The sequence below is a fragment of the Pleurodeles waltl genome, chromosome 8 (genome assembly GCF_031143425.1).
Source record: "Pleurodeles waltl isolate 20211129_DDA chromosome 8, aPleWal1.hap1.20221129, whole genome shotgun sequence".
Taxonomy (NCBI): domain Eukaryota; kingdom Metazoa; phylum Chordata; class Amphibia; order Caudata; family Salamandridae; genus Pleurodeles; species Pleurodeles waltl.
This window is the reverse complement of record NC_090447.1, coordinates 23,980,020-24,000,813: the sequence shown is the minus strand read 5'-3', so window position 1 is coordinate 24,000,813 and position 20,794 is coordinate 23,980,020. Positions and strand designations below refer to the sequence as shown.

At 46.6% G+C, this 20,794-nt stretch overlaps 1 protein-coding gene across 1 annotated transcript in view; it reads left to right on the top strand.

Moving 5' to 3' along the window:
• Positions 1-20,794, top strand: part of LOC138249318 (transient receptor potential cation channel subfamily M member 2-like) — a 369,646-nt gene that overhangs the window by 174,935 nt on the left and 173,917 nt on the right. Inside the window, exons 12-13 of the mRNA XM_069203277.1 lie at positions 8,100-8,245; positions 8,756-8,868. Of these exons, the coding sequence (XP_069059378.1) occupies positions 8,100-8,245; positions 8,756-8,868 (259 nt within the window). The remainder of the gene's footprint in view (positions 1-8,099; positions 8,246-8,755; positions 8,869-20,794) is intronic.

The window sequence follows — 20,794 nt, the reverse complement described above, 5'->3', positions numbered from 1 at the left end:
GACCTGACACAGGTTCCTCAAGAGGGCTGGAGGATCCAGGGCAGGAACAAAGGTTGATTATCCTTCATCTTTGTCCCCTGCCATGTGTCTGAGGGTCAAAAGATAATTTGGCCTGTTATGGCTGTTTTTCCCAATGCTTCACCTTCCTGAGAGCAAAGGAGTGACTGCGCATCTTGTGAAACTTTTAATATATTAAGAGCACACTGCCCCCACTCTGCACTGATGTTGGCACATGTGGCAGCAGCACTTAGTGACAGTGAACAAATGGTTGTTTTTCAGTACTACTTTTTCAGTGGAACTTTTGTGTTGGTACTGCCACATTTAGACTAATCATGAGAGGAGTGTGGTGAGTGTGTCCCTTCCAGTCAAGCACCACATTGAGTAGTAGGATAGTCTGAATGTTAGCATCCAAGATACCTGCTTGTGATCACATCCCACTCCTGCTACACCAATGGCCTTACATTTGTGAAGAAGGCCTAGGGGAGTTGTAGTAATGCAGTCACTCTAAGCCAGAGTGCCAATACCGGCACCCATCTGTGACTGATAGACCTAGTATGATCCCACCCACCCCCTCTGGTAGACACAAGCAGACCTGCCAAGATCAGTGATGTGAAATGCATCTGAGGGAAGGGTGTGCCTCAAAGCCGTGGTATTAGGGGGACCAGCAATGGACTGCTGTCACCAGTCCTAATCCCACTCAACTCCGCCAGAAAATTGAAGAGCGGCTTCACTCAGCCGAGAAATCAGACTCCAGTTGGGTCCCCTCTGAGCCATCTACAGACAGTATATTACTTCCAGGAAGGTAGATTCTGGTACCCTTAACACCCAAGTGCAGCATGCCCCGCCAGATCCCTGTCCACTGACGGTTCGCTGGTGGATGCAGAATAGCCCTCCGCATAGCAGGCTGCACACTCCACAAGTGTGGACTCAACTCTTGCAAATCTCCTACTCCTGAGTTTCCAACACCATCAAGATGGCCAGGAAGTGCAGTGCCAGGGTGCACTGCTTTCACCCCACACTACAGCAGCATCAAGGTGGCACAGACTCACACCAGGGGAGACGAAGCGGAGGCCGCAAGCAACAATGGCAACAGGCCCTGACCACCTACAACGCCTTCCCTGTAGTTGATGCACATGGGATGAGGGTTCTGACAGAATATTTTTCCTGGTTGAAAGAGCTTCATAGCAGTGCTGCCAACACTGAGCCCCGCACTCCAGTCCCACCCAAGAGTGAAAGATTTTAAGATCATGCAGGCTTGACTGGGGCACAGGAGTAAGTTAAATGTCCCAATTTGTGTTAGTAAAGGTGATAGTTGCTATTGCAACAACTGTGCTCTTGGTTTAGTTTTGGGGAAAGGTGGTGATCCATTTGAAACTAGTCCTATCTAGTAGCATCATGCTGAGCTCTGGCTGTGTTGGTATTTTAAGTGTGCTTGCTAGGATGTTCGGACTTCGATAGCGAAATACAGCCTAACATAGATATGTTATTTCCACGTCTCCTATTTCTATAGCATGATTTCAACAATGCAGAGACCTATGACATTATTGATGAGGTAACATAAATTTTAAGTGTGATGTTGCAGCCGATGGGTAAAATATAAATTGCAGAAATAGCAAAGCACATAATAAAACGGAACCAAGCAAAGCCAAAAGGTCTGGTCGTACCAAGCTGGTATGATTGTTATTTTCTATTTTTTTATTACCGCAAACAAATAGATGAACAATGCAAAAGCACAGAGTGGCATCTCTATGTTTGCAATAAACAATTGAAATAAAATATAACTATTTTAGTTCACATTTTAGTAGCTCAGTAGGGTGAGATGTTCTCAGTGCAGTTGTAGAAACCATTTAATTTTTAATATGAATCACAGGAAAATGTTATTCTTGTTGGCACAAAAAAAATGTGCTATTGGCTTTTGAGTTACTGTAACCTAAAGGCATTGTTTAATCACAGAAGGATGAGCAAACAATGAAAAAAGCATAAACAGTTGAAAAAAGTTTGGCAAAGTAGAAAGTTGACCCAGCAGCTCTACCACTGAAGTTCACCTTTTATGTTTAGTGGCTGTCGGCGCGTGATCACGCTTATCATTGCCCCATTCCGTATGCTATGGTGGGTGTAAGTAACATGTGAATGACACTTGAACAGGCCAGTGAATAAAGGGGACTGACCCCAAACCTGTCTATGTATCTATAGACACATGTATTTTTATTACAATAGGAAGACAGCTAAATCTGTTCCCTGGAGAGACCTAAAGTAAAGCTAAGTTCGTCTGACTTTAAGGTAGCAAAGAAAGGACTTTTAAGGTGTAGGATCAGTATGACCATTAATGTTCAAAGGGTATGTATGTTTGGAAAATATCAGACTAAGATTACAGACTCTGAATAATAAATTAAGTAAACTCAATTATACTTTCTGCACTTAGGTTAATTCCATCAGTTTTTATATTTTTGCCTCTCTGGTACATACACCAACAGTGGTTCTGATTATTTATTGCACTTATTAAGTAACTTGATGAGCAACTCTTTGTTGGGCAATGACCTCCCCAGGCATAGTGATGAAGACTCTGACTGTACATTTCGACCTATGTGGGTTGGCATCCTGGATATTTATATCTCTTTGTTTCTAATTATTTCCACTGACAAACATTATCACAATGATGGTTATATAGAGAGGCACTATGCCTGAATGATTAAAAAGAAGAATTTGACTTTTTATACAAGATATTACATGAGGACCTATTATGAGATTTTAGTAGTGCCTGTTATATCTTGCACTCCCTTTTTGGCCACAACATATTTTTTCAGTACATTTAGTAAGGAGGGCTTTACTGTTTTGGCCGTAGGCTGTGCATGTCCTATGGAGCAAGCAGCAGTGTTCTGCTTTGTTGGGGAAATTGAAATTCCGTTTTTGTTTCTCGCTTCCCATCTTCTCACATTTCTAGAAATCTCATAAATACAATTAGAAACTACCATTTTGTGGTCTCCTATAGAAGGAAGAAATAAAATTAATATGCAAAAGTAAATTAGCTTTGAAACCTCTATAAATGAAAGGATATTGCAGAGTAGTGTTCAAAAGAAGACTGCCTCTATTAAACGGTTACCTTCTGGACCATGGTTCGCTTATGTGTTCATCAGAATGTATTGCATCAGCAATATAAACGTTACTGTACAGAGTCATCGATCTGTACTATTTGCCACTAAAACAAACAAAACTTAAGAAAATGTACCTCTAAGAGTTGGAATTGTACGCTAGTTGCCTGCTGGTTCACAGTAATCTCTCTCCTATATTTGGTGGTTCTCAAAGCTGTTTAAATACCAGAATTATGTACTTCAGTTGATAAGCTGTTTAAATACCATAATTATATCCTTCAGTGGAGTAAAGTGATGTCAGAGCAGACTATTACTCCAACAATTGACTATAGCCTTCTCCGTCATCTTCACTCCACACCCCTGGATAGATATGAACAATCTCTACTTTCAGCCAAACATCTGCTAGTACAATATTGATACAGACATTTGCTGTTATCGTTTAATAAACCTCTAAGGTTATTATTAGACATGGGTGCAAATATATAGAGTATCCCTTCAATAAATGTGAGAGGTCTCACAGGAAAGTATTTTTGATCAGTTATCCACACTGATATGACATAATTAAACTACATAGGACACAATTCCAGTATTAGCAGATACCATTCTCGAATTATGAGATCTACCGGGACACCACAGCTCTGTTTCCCTTCTCCTGGAGACAAGGGGCCTATTCGTGAACTGCAGTTTGTAGTACATTTAGTGGTACCGCAATAGTACTACTAACATACTGCAAAATACTATTGACCAACCTATGTGTAGAGGTCTCCGCCTCTTTTGTCTTTTATGTGTGGAGATCTCTGCCCGACTGCCGAGGTCTCCAGACATTTAAGTATATTTTTTATTAGTAAATGTGAGAGTGACCGAAAGAGTGGCTGGAAAATGAGGGTACTTAAACCAAAGGGGAGGGGTTAAGAGATGACTATGGGGGAGGCTAATGGAGGGTTGGAGCACATTTTAGAGAATTATCACTCACCCACAAAAGGGTAAGTCCTTTCCTATTAAAAAACCACCCTTCAATAGTTTCTACAGCCAAAAAGTATCTGAGATAGATGCAAATGTACTCCAGCTCAGTGCTGGAGTAAATCGATAACCACTCATAGGTACTGTAGCACCCTCACATAGACAATAATGCAGGTATGGACTTAAAATAAAAACTGTAGGAACTATTGTTAAAAATGTAACTATTTCAACTATTACATTATATGTAATGTTAAAAAATATCTAAAAATACAAGATAATTGATAAATTATGTAAAATATTTTTCAGTAAACATTTCCAATATAAAAATTTGTTTAATATAATAGATTTAAAAATATAGATGAACTATTATTAATTCTGTAAATCAGTTTTAATAATTTTAAATACAGCAAATAAAAAATATATTTTTTTAAGTAAGCCTCGGAAAAATAATTTTAAACCTAAATTGAATACATTCATAATTAATTTTAAATGAAAACATGTAACATAAAGAAAATAATATTGCATCTATTAATATTTTCTACATTTAAAATGTATATATGAGAAAATTAACATTAATATTTAACACAAACATATATTTTATATTTTTTTTCAACTTTTAGAAACGTTTATACTTTTATCAATGCTTTACCATAGGGGTATCTCATGTAAAAAGTTACATGTAGTAACTTTACACTAGTAACTTTTTACTGAGGGGAATTTGGGGGTTTAAGCCAGAATCCATGGTATTTCTGAACCCCAAAAATGTAATGGGACCCTGATGTTGTTCTCTCTGGGAGTGTGTGGAATATAGACACACCCACATTAGCAGCACCCATAATGAGGCCCATAGTCTTGTCTCCAGGTGTCAGTGGTGGCTCACCTTCAAGGGGCTCAGTGCTCCACCCTCCTTGTTACCACCCATGTTTCATTTCACCAGTAGTGAATAATAACCTACTACTCACCACTAGTATAACAAAAAAGAAATACTGTCCCTCGCTGCAGCCTGAGGCATTGGACCTGCCTGATGGCCGTCACAGGCACACAGGTGCTTGGAACATCATCAAAGAGATTGTTCAAGGCTGGCAAAGTCCTAACCCAGGCCACAGGACCCTGTAACGCCTGCGAGCATCCCTGATAGTGATGCCCTGGTGCAGGTAGCCCTAGACTCATTAGGCTTAAGCCCTGTAGTGCCCCATCAATCAAGCTGTGACATCACTGTCTTCCACCTCGCCTCAGGACCTCACCCTCTGACAACATTGGGGACGAGGTGAAAAAGCAAGAAACTGAAAACTGGAGCCCATGCACAACTACACACACTCCAGTGTCCATCACCTAAATCAACCAGTGTATGCAGGAGAAGGTAAGTAAAATAAAAAATAAAAAATGGAAATGTTGTGTGCAGGTGTTAATGAGCATGTAAGTATATGTGTGTGAGTGAGCGTCAGGGGGAGTACAAGTAAGTGACAGTTATTGTGAGAGAGAATGAGTGTCAGAGTGAATGGGAATAGGAAACACAAGTTAGAAGTAGTGAGTGAGTAGATGAGTCTAGGTGAATGTAAGTGAGTGAGAATGAATGAGGGTGAAGGAGTGGGAGTGAGAATGAGTGGCAGTGAGGGAATGTAAGAGCAGGAGTGTGTGTGAGAGGGCGTGTGCTTGTGTGTGAGTCAAAGTGAGTCAGAATGAGTGACTTGGAGTGATTGAAAGTAAGTATTGGAGAGTTTGAGAATAAGTGAGTGAGTGAAATTAGGTGAGAGTGACAGTGAGTGAGAATAATTGTGAGGCAGTGCAGTGTGATGAATTGAGAGTGAGGGAGTGTGAGAGAGTAATAACGAGTGTAAGTGAGAATGTGTGAGTTAGTGAATGTAAAGTGATGAGTTAGAGTGTGTGCATCTTACGCTTGTGAATTTGCTGCCGGTATTGGCGTACAGAGGTAATTCTTGGTCTACAGAGGGACCCGTGGCACAATTGTGGCATACTGGAAGTAATTCTTGGCATGAAGAGTATCTGGGCAAAATGTCTTTAGCATATGGCACACCTGTGGCAAACCGCTGGTACTAGAATGCTGGACATGATTCTTGTCATAAGCGTAACCCACGGCAACATCTTTTGCCATTGAATGCCATTTTTGTCATAAGCGCCATCCATGGTAAAGTGCTGGCTCTGGCATACTGGGCATACATTTGTACATTAGGGGCAAAATGCTGGGTGCTCATGTAACATCATTTGTGCCATTAACAAGGATAGCTACCCATTGTGCATGGATGCAGTCAACCCAAAAGGATGGCACTGGCATATTGTATGCAATTCTTGGCATTAATGTCATCCAGTGGCACACGGCAGGCACCTATGACAAAATGCTAACACAGCAGAGGTAATTCTTGGCATAAGGAGCACCCATGGCATATGTCCCACATCCTTGATAAGATGCTAATTCTGGCACAGAGAAGGTCATTATTGACATTTAGAAGCACCCACTGCACAGTTTGGAAAAATGGGGGTCATCAGGCAGGAACATACTTCAGTATTAATGGAGACCTATGGTTTATTACGACATTTATGCGAAAATTGTGTTTGAATGACAGGGATTGACCACACTTTCTTCCACCTTGTCTCCTTGGGGGGAAAGCCACCCCCAAACCCTACAAGAAGTTGGTCTTGTTCGTTTCACTCACTGTAATTCAGTATTACGCCCCACGGTTTCAAAGATCCCCCGCTGACGCTATCGTCTACCACAAGCTTTGTAGCCATTGCTCATGTGACTGTGAGCAAGAATGCTGAAGGAAGTGAGCTAACTGCAAAATGTATTTCCTGCACTGGTATCACCTTAATAATTTGGGAAATATTTCATGACAGCGATTTACTGAATTGGATTGATGTGTAGCAGTTTTACTTGATTTCCCCTTCTCCCCTTTTTTGTGATATCTCTTTACAGACATTCACAGTTAAAGTATTAGTTACATAAATAAGATGTAATTTTTACATAATCCATTCCTAATTAAGTGTATATATTATGGCACTGCAAAACAAATTGTGTATCTGATTTCGAGTTTGTGGCGGGAGTTACTCTATCACAAATGTGATTGATATCCCGTCCGCCATATTACAATCTCCATAGGCTATAATGGAACCGTAATGCGCCAGACGGGATAGCCGTCATGTTTGTGACCCTCCCTACCAAACTCTAAACGAGGCCCTTCGTTTTTTAATATTTATGCAGTGAACCACAAATAATTTTTAAAAAGTAATAACCAAAATAAAGAGTTTAGCTTATAAGGGATAGGAGGTGGTTTCTCTTGCTTTAAAGTAGGTAAAAAATTTTTAAAAATAGTATAAAGAGTTATGCATATTATAACCATTATTTGTTCGGCATGTTCAATATTTTGGTACACTAAGTATTTGATCTCTAGCATACTTTAGATGTTTTGAACTCCTCGACAGAAATGTACTAAATGTTTGTTCCATCACTAGTGTGACAGCAAGCAGCACATGGTATTTTATGTTCTAAGCAAAAGGTGTTTTTCACCAGCAAGGTGTACTTTTAACACCACAAGTAGCACTTTGGATTAAGGGGGCATTACTGGGGCGGATCAGCACAAACACTCATACGTTTTGAAGCAAACTAAGGTACCCAGACTGAGCAGTGCATCCCAACTACCACTTACTTAAAGGAGGTACAAACATGAAGAAATGTATTAATTTCTCAAAATTGTTACATGTCTGCTGCAGTGGACAGCTCACATCCACTATGTGCGAACCTTCTGAGTTTGTTTAGACCAAGATAATTGTACAGGATGAGTATGCCTCCAGTGCAAATCCTATGCTAGACAACCCACACTCACCTCTGCACAAGGGTGCTGGTGTGAGTGTGTGCATCATGCAAGACAATTTCATTTAAGTACCAATTTATGGGATGACCCCCATCAGCAGGCAAATAATTGTAGATATTGCTCTGTGCTATGTTTCCTCTTTGTGCAAAGAGGTGCAGTAAATTTAGATGCTGGATGAAGGAAAAATCTAACTAACTAATGAACACATCATGTGTGATTTCAGGGGTGCTGTCAGAGTGCTGCAAACAAAATGCAGAGATGTCTGAGAAGCTGTTGACGCATGTGTCCTTCGTCTGGGGTAAAACCACCTGTTTACGTATGGCTGTGAACGGTCACACAATGAACTTCATGTCCCATGGAGGTGTACAGGTACGTACAGTCAAAAGCCTTTTTGCCAGATATATGTGTATTATCTTTTCATTGTCTTCATGGGTCCCTGCCCCATGAAATCATTAATCCATCCACTTTACACTCAACATTGCTAGGCTGAATGGACTCTCTTTACATATGCTGTAGGTGCATGTGTTGCTTTCTTTTTCTAGCTCTTGTTTGGCCAAGCTGTGTCTGTTTAGTGTCCTTCTATTTAGTCATTGCCTTGGCACTGAGGCCCTGCCATTCCAATTCTTGCTTTCAGAGTGATTGTTTGATGGTTCCATGGTGGTAGCCTAATACAGTCATAGCTACTCCTAGCTCTCTCCACCACGCATTCCCTATAATTGAGCATTTTGGGAGAAACCATTGATCTATTCCAGCTCTCATCCATATATTCCATCTCAGACTACAATCATGGCACCATTTTCTCTGTGTGTCTTTACCTATTACTAGCTCTCTCTCTCACTCTTTATCTCTTGCTCTTTCACTTTCTATCTCTATCTACAGATGCTGCTGACAAAGATCTGGTGGGGAAAGTTGTCTGTGGATAATGGTTTCATCAGTGTTCTTCTCTGTATGCTGTTTTTCCCTTTGATGTTCACTGGCATTGTCACTTTCAGGTAATCCCCTCAGAGCAGCTATCTGGGCACACAATGTTTTTTGTGCCACAGCCATGATTTAGTAAAAAAAAATCTTTCTTCTTTTAAACAACCAAGCTACTGTTTAAAGTTAGAATTCTAACTTCTTTCTTATTATATATTGTCATGAGACAACAATATGTTTCTTTTTCTCAAAATATTTTGTGGTTGTAATTGTTACATACAACAGCAAAAAGTGAAATTGATGGTCGTAAATTACAAGTTGATTGATGGGCAGAATCAGGAATTGAAGACTTTTCCAGCCACTTATTCAAGTTACTTTTGTAGAAAATCCCCCAAATTCCTGGATCGATTTTCATCTGTAAGTATAGCAAAGGGATGATGTATTTTTATTTAATAGTTTGATATCATGCAGGTAGACATGGGGGAATGCTGGGTATTAGGAAATGTGTGACTCCCCACACCCACAGATCTCAGACCTTTCCTTCACAGAAAAGAGGGGAAAATGTGTGTTTTTTGCCAGTGTTTGAGTTTTGCAAGGGCTTCTGGGTAAGAAATGCTTGTGAGATTCACTCAAAGTCATGCCACCTTGGTGGCACCCTGGTGTCTAGTTTTCATGAGTGGCTGGGTTTGATAGATTTTCTCTGGTGGCCCGAATACTGCAGCAACCAATATTGCAAACAAGGGTCAGTTGTGAGGAGAAAACTTTGATCTGTCCATGTTGCATTTTGAGCCTTTTGCTGTTGCAGGTGCTAGCCCCACCAACACAAGTGGGACCGTTTTTATCAAGAGAAATGGGGGAACACTGAGTGGTAGGAAATATACTGGATGAAATGTGATGTCTCCATGTCACGTTTGGGGCATCTTGTTTGCAGGTGCGAGGCCCATCCAGCACAAGTGAGTTACCATCTCTATCAGGAGTAGACCATCAACAAATAGTAGACCATCTGTTATTACCAATTGAATTTCTCTGCATTTGTGGCTTCAAATTTAAGCAAGTGTGCAAGGAAGAAGATGTTTTGTAATACGCCCTAGGAGTCACCACTTACCGCCATGCTGACTGCCGCCAACATACCGCAGCGACGGTGGATATCCGTTCACCATATTATGACACACATACACCAATCCGTCACTATTCAGCCACAGACACAATTCTGCCACACAAAAGGTCAGTGATAAACTGGCGGTATCAAAACCCACACTGTTATGCCAACAGAACAACTCCCACCAAATTATGACCCATGAATCACCACGGCGGACATTCAGTGGCGGTAAACCATTGGCGGTACATGCCACCGCGCTCAAAATACACGCACATACAAAACAACACCGCATTGGACAATTCAAACTACACACACCTGACACCCATACACCCACCACACCACTATAAAACACCCACCCACAGTACCCACAACCCTTTACCATTTCAAACCATTTCCAGCAGAGAGAGAGAGCAAGAACACTCACACAACTAGAGCCACATACCACCATCACCTATACACCACCCACGCACCTTACATCACACACCCCAACACATCACCCTATACACCCTATACACCCTCATCCACACCACTCACACTACACCCATGGCACCACAACGACACCCCAGATTCTCTGAGGAGGAGCTAAGGGTCATGGTGGAGGAAATCATCCGGGTAGAGCCACAGCTATTTGGAGCACAGGTGCAGCAGATATCCATTGCTAGGAAGATGGAGCTATGGCGGAGGATCGTGGACAGAGACAACGCCGTGGGACAGCACCCCAGAACAAGGGACGACATCAGGAAGAGGTGGCACAACCTACTGGGGAAGGTACATTCCAATGCAGCAAGACTCCAACTCGCTGTACAGAAGACTGGCAGTGGACACCCACCACCTCCCCCACAACTAACAACATGGGAGGAGCAAGTCTTGGTGACACTGCATCCTGAGGGCCTGGCAGGAGTAGCAGGAGGACTGGACTCTGGTAAGTCAACTCTATTACTATCACTCCCTACCTGCATGCCATCTCATCCCCCGAACCCACCCTCACTCCCATCACTCCACCACCTCCCACACACCCCACCATCACAACCCACTCATCCCAGTGCCAAGCCCAGCATGCACCTCCAATGCATGGACACCACTCACAGCCTTGCATGGACACCTATCACTAAAGCATGCACACTAGAGAATAACCCAGCCCACCACATAACAACTCACACAAGGAAAAGCTGCCAGGGCAATAACAACCATAGAGGGCAACCCACCCATGCACAATATGTCACACACACAAATAATAACACTGCATATACATTCCCACGGGTATCCCAGCCAATGTCACCGGAGAAGAGGTGCAGCAACATCCAGTCCCCCCACAGAAGAGGCCCGCAGCGATGACAGCGACTCATCTCGCCTGCATCTGGATGACCAACCCTGCCCATCAGGGACCTCCGGACAGTTGGTTACCCAGGCACAGTCCCACACTACCACAGAGCCTCACCCCTCAGGAAACACCACCACAGCACCCACCCAACGTGCCCATACCTCAGTCCCCAGAACACGCCAATCAGCAGTGTGTCCACCACTACAGGGACCCCAGAGCACACCACAAACCCAAGACAATCAGGGACCTGGGGTTAGTGGCAGTGGGCACACGGTTCAGGGGACACAGGCACAGGACAACAGGGAAGCCGGGAGGACTGCTGTGCGCCAGGGGGAGGACAGGACCAGGGAACCCACTCTCCAGGAGGCACTCACTGAGATCCTGGAGTCATACCAACATTCCCATGATACACTGGGCCAGATCCTGGACAACGTGCAGGAGAACAGGCGGCTGGAGGAGGGACTGCACCAGGGGTTTAGGGAGGACTTGCAGGCCATCAATAACACCCTGGTCTCCATAGCAGGGGTACTGGCAGACATGGCCATCATTATGAGGGGGGCAGTCTCGCAACAGCGGGCCCCTGCCACTAGCCAGACATTTGAACAGCCTTTCACCTCTGCTGCTGCTAGTGGACAGGAGGCCCCGCCACAGACTAACAGGCCACCAGCACCCCTCCCCTGCAGAAGGAGAACCACCCTGCAAACGTTCCCTGTGATCCAGGCCGAAGCTAGAGACTATTGCCAAGACCCCCGCCAGGAAATAAGACTCTCCTGATAGTCACCCTTGTGTCCCACCCTGTCACCCTGTCCACCACGAACTGCCATTGCTCCCCTTCCTATGCCCCCTTGGACAATGCACCTGTGCTCCCAATAGACTGGACGCTACCCTGGACTTTCCTCCATCATCACCCCAGCCCATTGCACTTCCCACCTTTCTCCAGAGCACTGCAATAAACACACTTTGTAAAAATACAAGTATGAAGTATGTCAAATGATTTAAGTATGTATTTGTTTAACAAGGTTTAAACATTGCAATTCAACTGTACAGTAATGTATACATAGGAAAGACCTGTAGTTGGCTGCAGTGAACAAACCAGATGCACCAACATCTGCAAAAAGAGTTGCCAAAGGGTACAGTGAGTGGGCATAGAAGTGGGAATTCACAGCCTACCAGTGACAATGTCAACCACAAAATTGTCCATGAAATGTGAAGTTACACTGTCTTACCTGTGTGCAATTGGAAGTATTGACTTATCACTGCAGTTCTGTTGTCCTCATCCTCATCCTCTGCCTCTTCATCTTCACTGTCCACAGGGTCCACAGCTGCCACACGCGCATCTCCAGCCTCCTCCTCCTGCAGAAAAGGCAAATGGTGTCTCAAGGCAAGGCTGTGCAACATGCAGCATGCCACGATTATATGGCAATGGCAGACCTTCTTGGGTGAGTAGCACAAGGATCCACCTGTTAGATAGAGTCACCGAAACCTGGCCTTCAGGAGTCCGGTACGTTCTATTATCCTTCTTGTTCGCCCATGTGCCTCATTGTAACGTTCCTCTGCCCTTGTCCTGGGATTCCTCACAGGGGTCAGTAGCCATGAGAGGTTGGGGTAACCTGAGTCACCTGCAAATCTCGAGGGACAGGTGTTAGCCACACACTAGGCCATATGGCCCACACCATACCCATCCACCAACATCCACTGGGTGGGAACCAGTGCTCACCTATTAGCCACACCCTGTGCCTCTGGAGTTGGACCATTACATTTGAGATGCTGCTATTCCTCAGGATAAAAGCATCATGCCCCTGAGCCTGGATACTTAGCATTGACATGGGAGATGTACTGGTCTGCACATTCATCGAGTGAAAGCTTTTCCTATTTCGGAAGACCTGTTCATTTTGCCAGGGGGAGGAGGGGGAAAATGCAATATGTGTTCCATCAATCTCCCCAGTGATGTTGGGGATATGTCCCAAAGCATAGAAGTGAGCCTCCACTGTGGCCAAATCCTTCACTTGGGGGAAAACAATGTAGCTGCACATGTGTTTTTATTCAGGGCAGACAAAACTCTGGTTAGCACTATTGAGAACATTGGCTGTGACATTCCTGCTGCCAAGCCCACTGTCACTTGGAAAGAACCAGTTGCCAAGAAATGGAGCACTGATAGCACTTGCACAAGAGCGGGGTTCCCAGTGGGGTGACGGATAGCAGATATCAGGTCAGGCTCCAGTTGGGCACACAGCTCCGTGATTGTGGCCCTGTCAAGTCTGTAGGTGAGGATAATGTGCCTATCCTCCATTGTTGCCAAGTCCACCAGGGGTCTGTACATGGGGGGATGTCTCCATCTCCTATTCATCCGCAGAAGTTGTAATCTATGGGGCAGAAGAGTTAGGAGCCGGTCACAATCTGTACATTGTAGCCACTACAGTTCAATGCATGATGTGATTTATTTTAATGTGTTAGTGGCATATGTCTTGAATGTACAATTGTGATCTGTGATGCAGTTATGATCCATGGTCTACCCCACACTGAAATGGCTTCTGCCTGTCCTGTATGGAGGGACAGGTGGAAGTGAGTTAATTCCGCTGACGTTGTGCGCCGTTGCAGGAGGCGGTCGTGAACCGCTGTGCAACTCCTCATTGGTTATTATTGGGCCCTATGGGGTACAGTGGCCAATGGTGATGTACGCCGGCAGTGACGGTATGCACCGCCGCGGACGTCACCACCATTTTCTATCTGTTTACTCACTTGCTACCTAACCTTCAACAGAAGAGGACCTACGCTGCATGTGCTGCTGTGACCTGTGTCTGGAACCTACCATTACCCGTTTAACTGGGGAAAGGGCTCCTGCGTTCATCTCAGCGGAGTTGGAGCGACTAGTGGATGGGGTCCTACCCCAGTACGGACTGCTGTGTGGGCCTTCAGACCAACAAGTGAGTACACTGTGAGCACGATGCATGGGGCATGAATGCATAGAGTGGTGTGTGTGAAGGCCTAGTGTGAGGGGGGTTGGTGGATGGGCCCTGGGCAGCGTGCAGCATGTATGCTGGGGCATGTCTGTGAGTAAGGGGATGGGAGGGCTATGGTGCGCTATGAGTGTAACAGGCAGGAAGGTCTAAATAATACCTTTCCCTGTGTATATTTCCTCTTCAGGTCAGCGCCCATCAGAAGAAGGGTATATGGCGTGCCATCGCCAAGGAGGTGCTGACCTTGGGTGTCTATGGCAGGCGGAGCACCCAGTGTCGGAAACGGTGGGAGGACCTGAGACACTGGGCACAGAAGACGGGTTGGCCTCCCAACGAGGAAGGGGTGCCTGTCAAACCCTGACCCCCCTGATGGCCTGCATACTGGCGGTGGCCTATCCGGACCTGGATGGGCGCTTGGGGGCATCACAGCAGCAACAAGGGGGTGAGTACAGTGCCCATCATTACCACCTACTCCTGGTGGGGTGGTATCCAGGTGGGAGATGTGTGTCTGTGGGTGCCCCTAGGCCAGGGCTGACATTGCAGTGTAGGTCCCATGTTGGGCATGGTTTTGATGGTTTTGATGTGACATTCCTCCAACCTAGCTAGTAGGTGTCCACTACTGGGCAGGGGTGTGTGGGTTACAGGTATGCTGAAGTGGGCGGTATGTGTCCCTCCCCCTGCCCTGGTAACTAGCATTGTTACTGGTAGTGCCATGCATAGTGCGTAGGGCTGTTCCCTGTGTGTGAGGGTGCTGTGTACGCCAACGGTGGTGTAGGTGCAGCCATTGACCAAGTGTATCCTTTGTCTCTTCCTCCCCCGTTTTGTTTTGTCATCCTGTCCTTCTGTGCATTAGCATCATCTGGCAGAGGAGCAGAGGCACCGGTGACGGAGGGAGCTGCATCTCACAAGACCCAGGAGGCAGACGCTGAGGGCACCAGTGGGATGGAGGGCGAGGGGAACACCACGGCAGAGACTGGAGGGCGACAGTTCGGACATGGATACTTCCTCCGATGGGAACTCCCTGGTTGTGGCGGACACCTCTGTGCCCACCCCAGCTACAGGCACAGCCGCCACCCCTGTACCAGCACTGCACTCCCACCAGCCCCTCAGCAAGTAGCCGTGCCCGCTCAACCAGGCACCAGTGTGCCCCAGGCACCTCAGGCCCTGCCCCAGTTAGCCCTGCTGCCCTGAGTGAGGAGACTATTGACCTCCTGCGATCCATCTCTGTTGGGCAGTCAACCATTGTGAATGCCATCCAGGGGCTGGCAGCCCAAATGCAACAGTCCAATGCATTTCTGGAGGGCATTCACACTGGCTTGGTGGCCCAACAGAGATCAATCCAGGCTCTGGCCTCCGCTCTGATGGCAGTCAGTGTCCCTGTTTCCACCCTCCCCCTCCAACTTCCTGTACCCAGTCCCATTCCCCTCATCCCCAACCTATCCTAAGCACACAGGCAGACGAGCATGCACACAAGACAACACACAAGAGTGGCACAGGCAAACACAGGCATCACACATCATCCCACAGACACTCACACAAACACCATCCAGATGCAGACATACCAACATCCAATGCCTCCACTGTGGCCCCCTCCTCCTCGTCCTCCACTTCCCTCCTAGTTGCGTCTACACACACCAGCATGCACTACACCATCATCCACTACCCCCATCACCAGCACACCTATCACAATACACACTTCAATGGCAGTCACCACTCCAATAGCCATGCACACTTCCCCTGTGTCCTCTCCCACTGTGTCTGTGCCCCCTCCTCTCAAAGTACACAAGCACTCAGACACCCAACAGCCATCTACCTCACAACATCATCCAGCCTGTGCACCTGCACCCAAACACAGCAGACAGACACCTCCTACAACCACTCCCTCTTCCTCCACTCCCAGACCTTCTCCCTCCTTCCGCCCCAATGTCCCTAAGAAGTTATTACTCTCATTCTTTGACCTCTTCCTTAGCCCTGCCCCTGTCCTTCAAGTCTGACCAGGGTGTGTAAAACCCAGACAAGCACCTCAGCCACCCAGTCCACGGGCCCAGTAGTGTACTCAGCAATTCGTGGTGGGAAGGGATCCCGGGCACCAGGCAGCCATATGGAAATAGTGCCTGCCCCAAGTGCTGCCAGGAAGGTCAAGGTGCCTCCCCCAGATGCTACAGTGAAGGTAAAGCTGCCACCCCCATCTGCAGCCAAGAGGACCAAGGAGCCACCCCTAGCTGCTGCCAAGCGGAGCAAGGAGCCACCCCCAGCTGCTGCCAGGAAGAGCAAGGAGCCAACCTGAGCTGCTGCCAGGAAGGGCAAGGAGCCACCCCCAGCTGCTGCCAGGAAGGGTTAGGGGCCTGCACCCGCAGGCAGAAAGAACAAGGGGCCTGGAGCTGGGACTCAGTCGGAGCCCGCACCACCAACCATGGTGGTACAGCCGTCCGAGGCTGCAGGGGATGGGCAGGAGCTTCCCCCCACAACCAGCAGCACCAGCACCACCACCAGCAGTGGGCAGTCATCCAAGGCTGCAGGGGATGAGCAGGAGCTTCCCCTCACAACCATCAGCAGCAGCACCACCACCAGCAGTGGGCAGCGGTCCGAGGCTGCAGGGGATGGGCAGGAGCTTCCCCCCACAACCATTGGCAACATCACAACCACTGAGCAGCCGTCACCGCTGGTAAACGGTGTGTAATCGTACATCCATGGGCTATTGTGCGTGCTGCCCCTGCAAATCCTGTGGGATTGACACCCAGCTGAGAGACTGTGACCTGCTCTCCCCAACACCTGCATCACAGGGCACGATGCCCCCTCCAGAACCAGTGGAGAATCCATTCACTCACCCCATCCTCCCCATGATGAAGATCACAGGGCACGATGGCCCCTCCAGAACCAGTGGAGAAGCCATCCACTCACCCCATCCTCCCCAGGATGAAGATCACACGGCACGATGCCCACTCCAGAACCAGTGGGGTATTCACCCACTCGAGTGACTGTGGCCTTGCACTCCCCAGGACCAAGCACAGGACATGTTGCCCCTTCCAGGACCAGTGGTGTTGTTCCATCTGCCGGCTGAGGTGCCCCTGTTCCCCGTCCCCCTGGGGTGCCTGCCTATTTTCGAACTGATGCCCCTGCAGTGATCTGTCTGTGTTGTTGCAGGAGTCAAGTGGGGCCTTGGACTTTGTAATGTGGCCCTGTGGCCAACGAACATTGAGGACTGGGCATTGTCCCTTGATTTGTAAATATGTACATACTTTAAGATTGGATGCACATGTTACTACTTTATTTATCTGATTACACTCACTTTTATCTAATCGTGTTGTCCTTGCATTTTTACATAGGGGTACGGAGTGTATACGTTTTCTTACTGCATCTGCTTGTGTGTATGGTATGTGTGTGTGGGGTGTGTGTTGTGTGTGTGTGCCACTCTCTTTTTCCTCTCCCACTCGCCTCTGTGCTAGGTGGCTGTACTCACGTGGTTGTCTTCGCCGTCGTTGGTGTTCGTGGTGGAGCAGGACGTAAAACAGCATTGGAAATATGTGCAGTTCAGGCTCCAAGGTGGCGTGGTTCTCCTCTGAGTCACCAAAGGTGAGTCATTTCCCTTCTGTGTAGTGTTTCCACCAAGCTTTTGCTGTCGTTGGTATCACCCCTGAAAAGGTGGTGGTGTCCAGGGTCTTAATATGGTGGGTGGAACATTGACTTCCGCCTGGCTGTGGGTGGTGCCTGTTGTTTCTGCCTTGGCAGTCGGTGTGGTAAAGTGGCTGTCTGTCTGAGCTCTTTCTGCCATTTTCATAATTTGGCTGTATTTACCGCAGCATGTTGGCGGTATTACCGCCACTTTATCACCGACCCCCGGGGTTGTAATGAGGGCCTGTGTGTTTTGGGAAAACCTACAAACCTTATATATCACTGCAACAGGAAAGATCTGCCAGACCTAAAAGTTTATTGCGTTTGTAAATCGGCCATCACTTCAAGACGTTATGAAGAAAAACGTTGTCACAAAAGGCTATTTTTTCATGCTCATTTTCATTTTTTTTTATTTCAACAGTTAGTTTCATCAGAAAAACCCACAAATGACCCCTTGCTGAATTCAGAATTTGGTCTACTTTTTAGAAATGAATTTCTCCATGCATGGGTTCACACCTGCCTCCACCACAAACAGCAAGCACGCAAATATCACAAAAAATGGGAAAAAAGACTACACTTTGGACAAATGCCAAAACTGAGTAACAACTGTTTTTGATACAACTTTACTTGTTCCTGGAAGCTGGTAAGATGGCGCTCCATCACAGCAAACCGTTCGTTGATGCCATGTTTAGAAAAAAAAAATGCTTTCTTGAGGAGCACTTTATTCCCATTTGTCCTCCACAAAATTATATAAGTTTTAGATATTTTCTGGCCCCCTCCTGGAAAATCCACAAACCCTGGGTGTCCTCAGAATCCCCAGGATGTTGAGAAAAAAGGGTACAAATTAGGCATGGATACCTTATGTGGAAAAGAGTTATGACGGTTTAAATGTGAGGTACCCCCAATGTCCAAAAAAGGCTTACAACCTGCGCAGGAGGGTGGGGGGCCCTAGCAGTCAAGAGGTCAAGGTAGCCTGCATGTTTCAGATAATCCCATCAGGATATTGTACAAAATAGGTTCCACACATTTAGTCCACCTGGGTCACCATTATAGATAGGGCACCGTTGAATAGGTCCGCCATGCACAAACAAGGAAAGTGTGCCCTATTTTGTGCTGCCCTGTGGGCAGCACATTCAAGTGAAATACAGACTGGCTGTTTCAAAGGCGCTCCATGTTTCACTCTGCAAGTGACAACCCACTTGCTCTTGTAAGGAGGATCAGGGACTCCTTTGCAGGTGAGTACAGAGAGTGACTGCACCCATCTGCAAGGAGATGTCTGGGGGAGTCCATAGGACCCCGTTCCTCCCCTCCAGAGGATTGCCATCAAAGGGCATACTGACAGTGTGCCACATGTTTGTGGTGTACTCTTAGTGCACCACCGGACAGCTTCTTTGCCTTTGCGCCCGTGTCTATAATATAGCAGGAGCCCAGAGGCAAAGAGACTCTCTCATTTTTATGGGGCCATGCCCCCATGCAAATGAGGGACTGCCCTCTTGAGACATGTGCCCAAGCTCTATCCGTATTTCAGAAGGGGCAGCACAAGTGTCTTTGGTCCCTTCTGTATTACCAAAGTGCCCCGGCAGCGCACAAGGCGGGTGCACATGCCTGTTGCATCCCCATGGCACTTTCTATAATACAGCCCAAGGGTTGTTTGCTAAGGACTGTCTGTTTTATGTATCTTTAATATGGGTGAGTCTCACTACCTAGGTCTCAGTTAGGGTAGAACTGAGGCCTTCAGATGAGCTCTTTCCAGAGAAAACATGCTGTTGTCATGTTGGATTGTCCCAGAATGCTGTGCAGGAGAGTTGGCACAGGGGTAGAGAGATGATGTGTCATCGAGGATTAGCCAGGCGTGCCTTGCATCTAAAACTTTATAACCTCACTTAAAAACCCCGCAGAAGGGAGAGGCAGTTACAAAAACCCTGGACCTGGGAGGCAAAAACAGCTGAAAGGATGCCCAGCTGGAAAAAGAAGCCCCCAATGTCCTGCAAAGGTGGACTAAGGACTTGCCACCTGACTCCCAGGACTAGGATGGGTCTCTCCAGGGCAAGTGGCATTGGTCCCCTTGTACCCCATCATAACCAGTTTGGGGAAAGGACCCAGACTCCACTGTCAACCCCGGGTGCCTGTAGAAAGTGGACAGATGGTTCTCTGCCGACAGGCTGTACAGGGGCTGCGCAAGATGCCAGCACCAACAGGAGAGGGGGGACCAGAAACCCGTCAGAGAGGAAGGCTGGTGCAAAAAGCCAGCAGACCTAGCTCACCGCAGAAGAGGACTGTTGAAAATGCTTCTGTTAGCTAAGCCTGGCTACCAGGAGCAAAACAACTACAAAAGTGCAAAATTGGACCAAAGGGGTCTGAGTTACGTAGCTTCAAGCGTTTGGTGCACATTAAAAGAAAAATGAGAAATGGAATGCATGGTGTCCAACCGCTATTTCCTTAAAACCCTCTGGGGTGGGAGTCGGCTCATCTTTAAGTAATTAGATATCTGGATGAGTAGGCTTGCATGGGGCTTTCACTCCCAAATCCAGATTTCCTCAGAGGCCCTGATTTTCCGAAGAGACAACAAGCATGTTGGAGCACCACCACCCTTATTAAACAAGCATTTGCAGTGCAATAGGTCTCGCATTTGCTTGAGTTAGAGCTATTGGTGTTGTAAATGCAGAATTGGACTTTTCTTGCCACATAATTTGTTCAACACTGCCGCATAATTTGGTCCTCTCTGCCACATAATTCCAGTGGCCCTGCATACAACTTAAGAACTTTCATTTACTGCAGAGAATCTTGCCCTCATGACCTTGAACATGTCTTAGATTGTTTTAGTACTGTTTTCTTGTCATTTTTCTTTTTATGTGGGTTCACAGGCCCACAAACATTTATAGTGCAGTACAATGCATCTACAGACATGTGCAGCTGGCCAGATCTGATGTCCGGAAGAAGTTTTTTGCAACAAAGATACCGAGCACAAAGCCACAGTGTGGCCGCCTCGCATACAATACACAGCAGCGGGATGC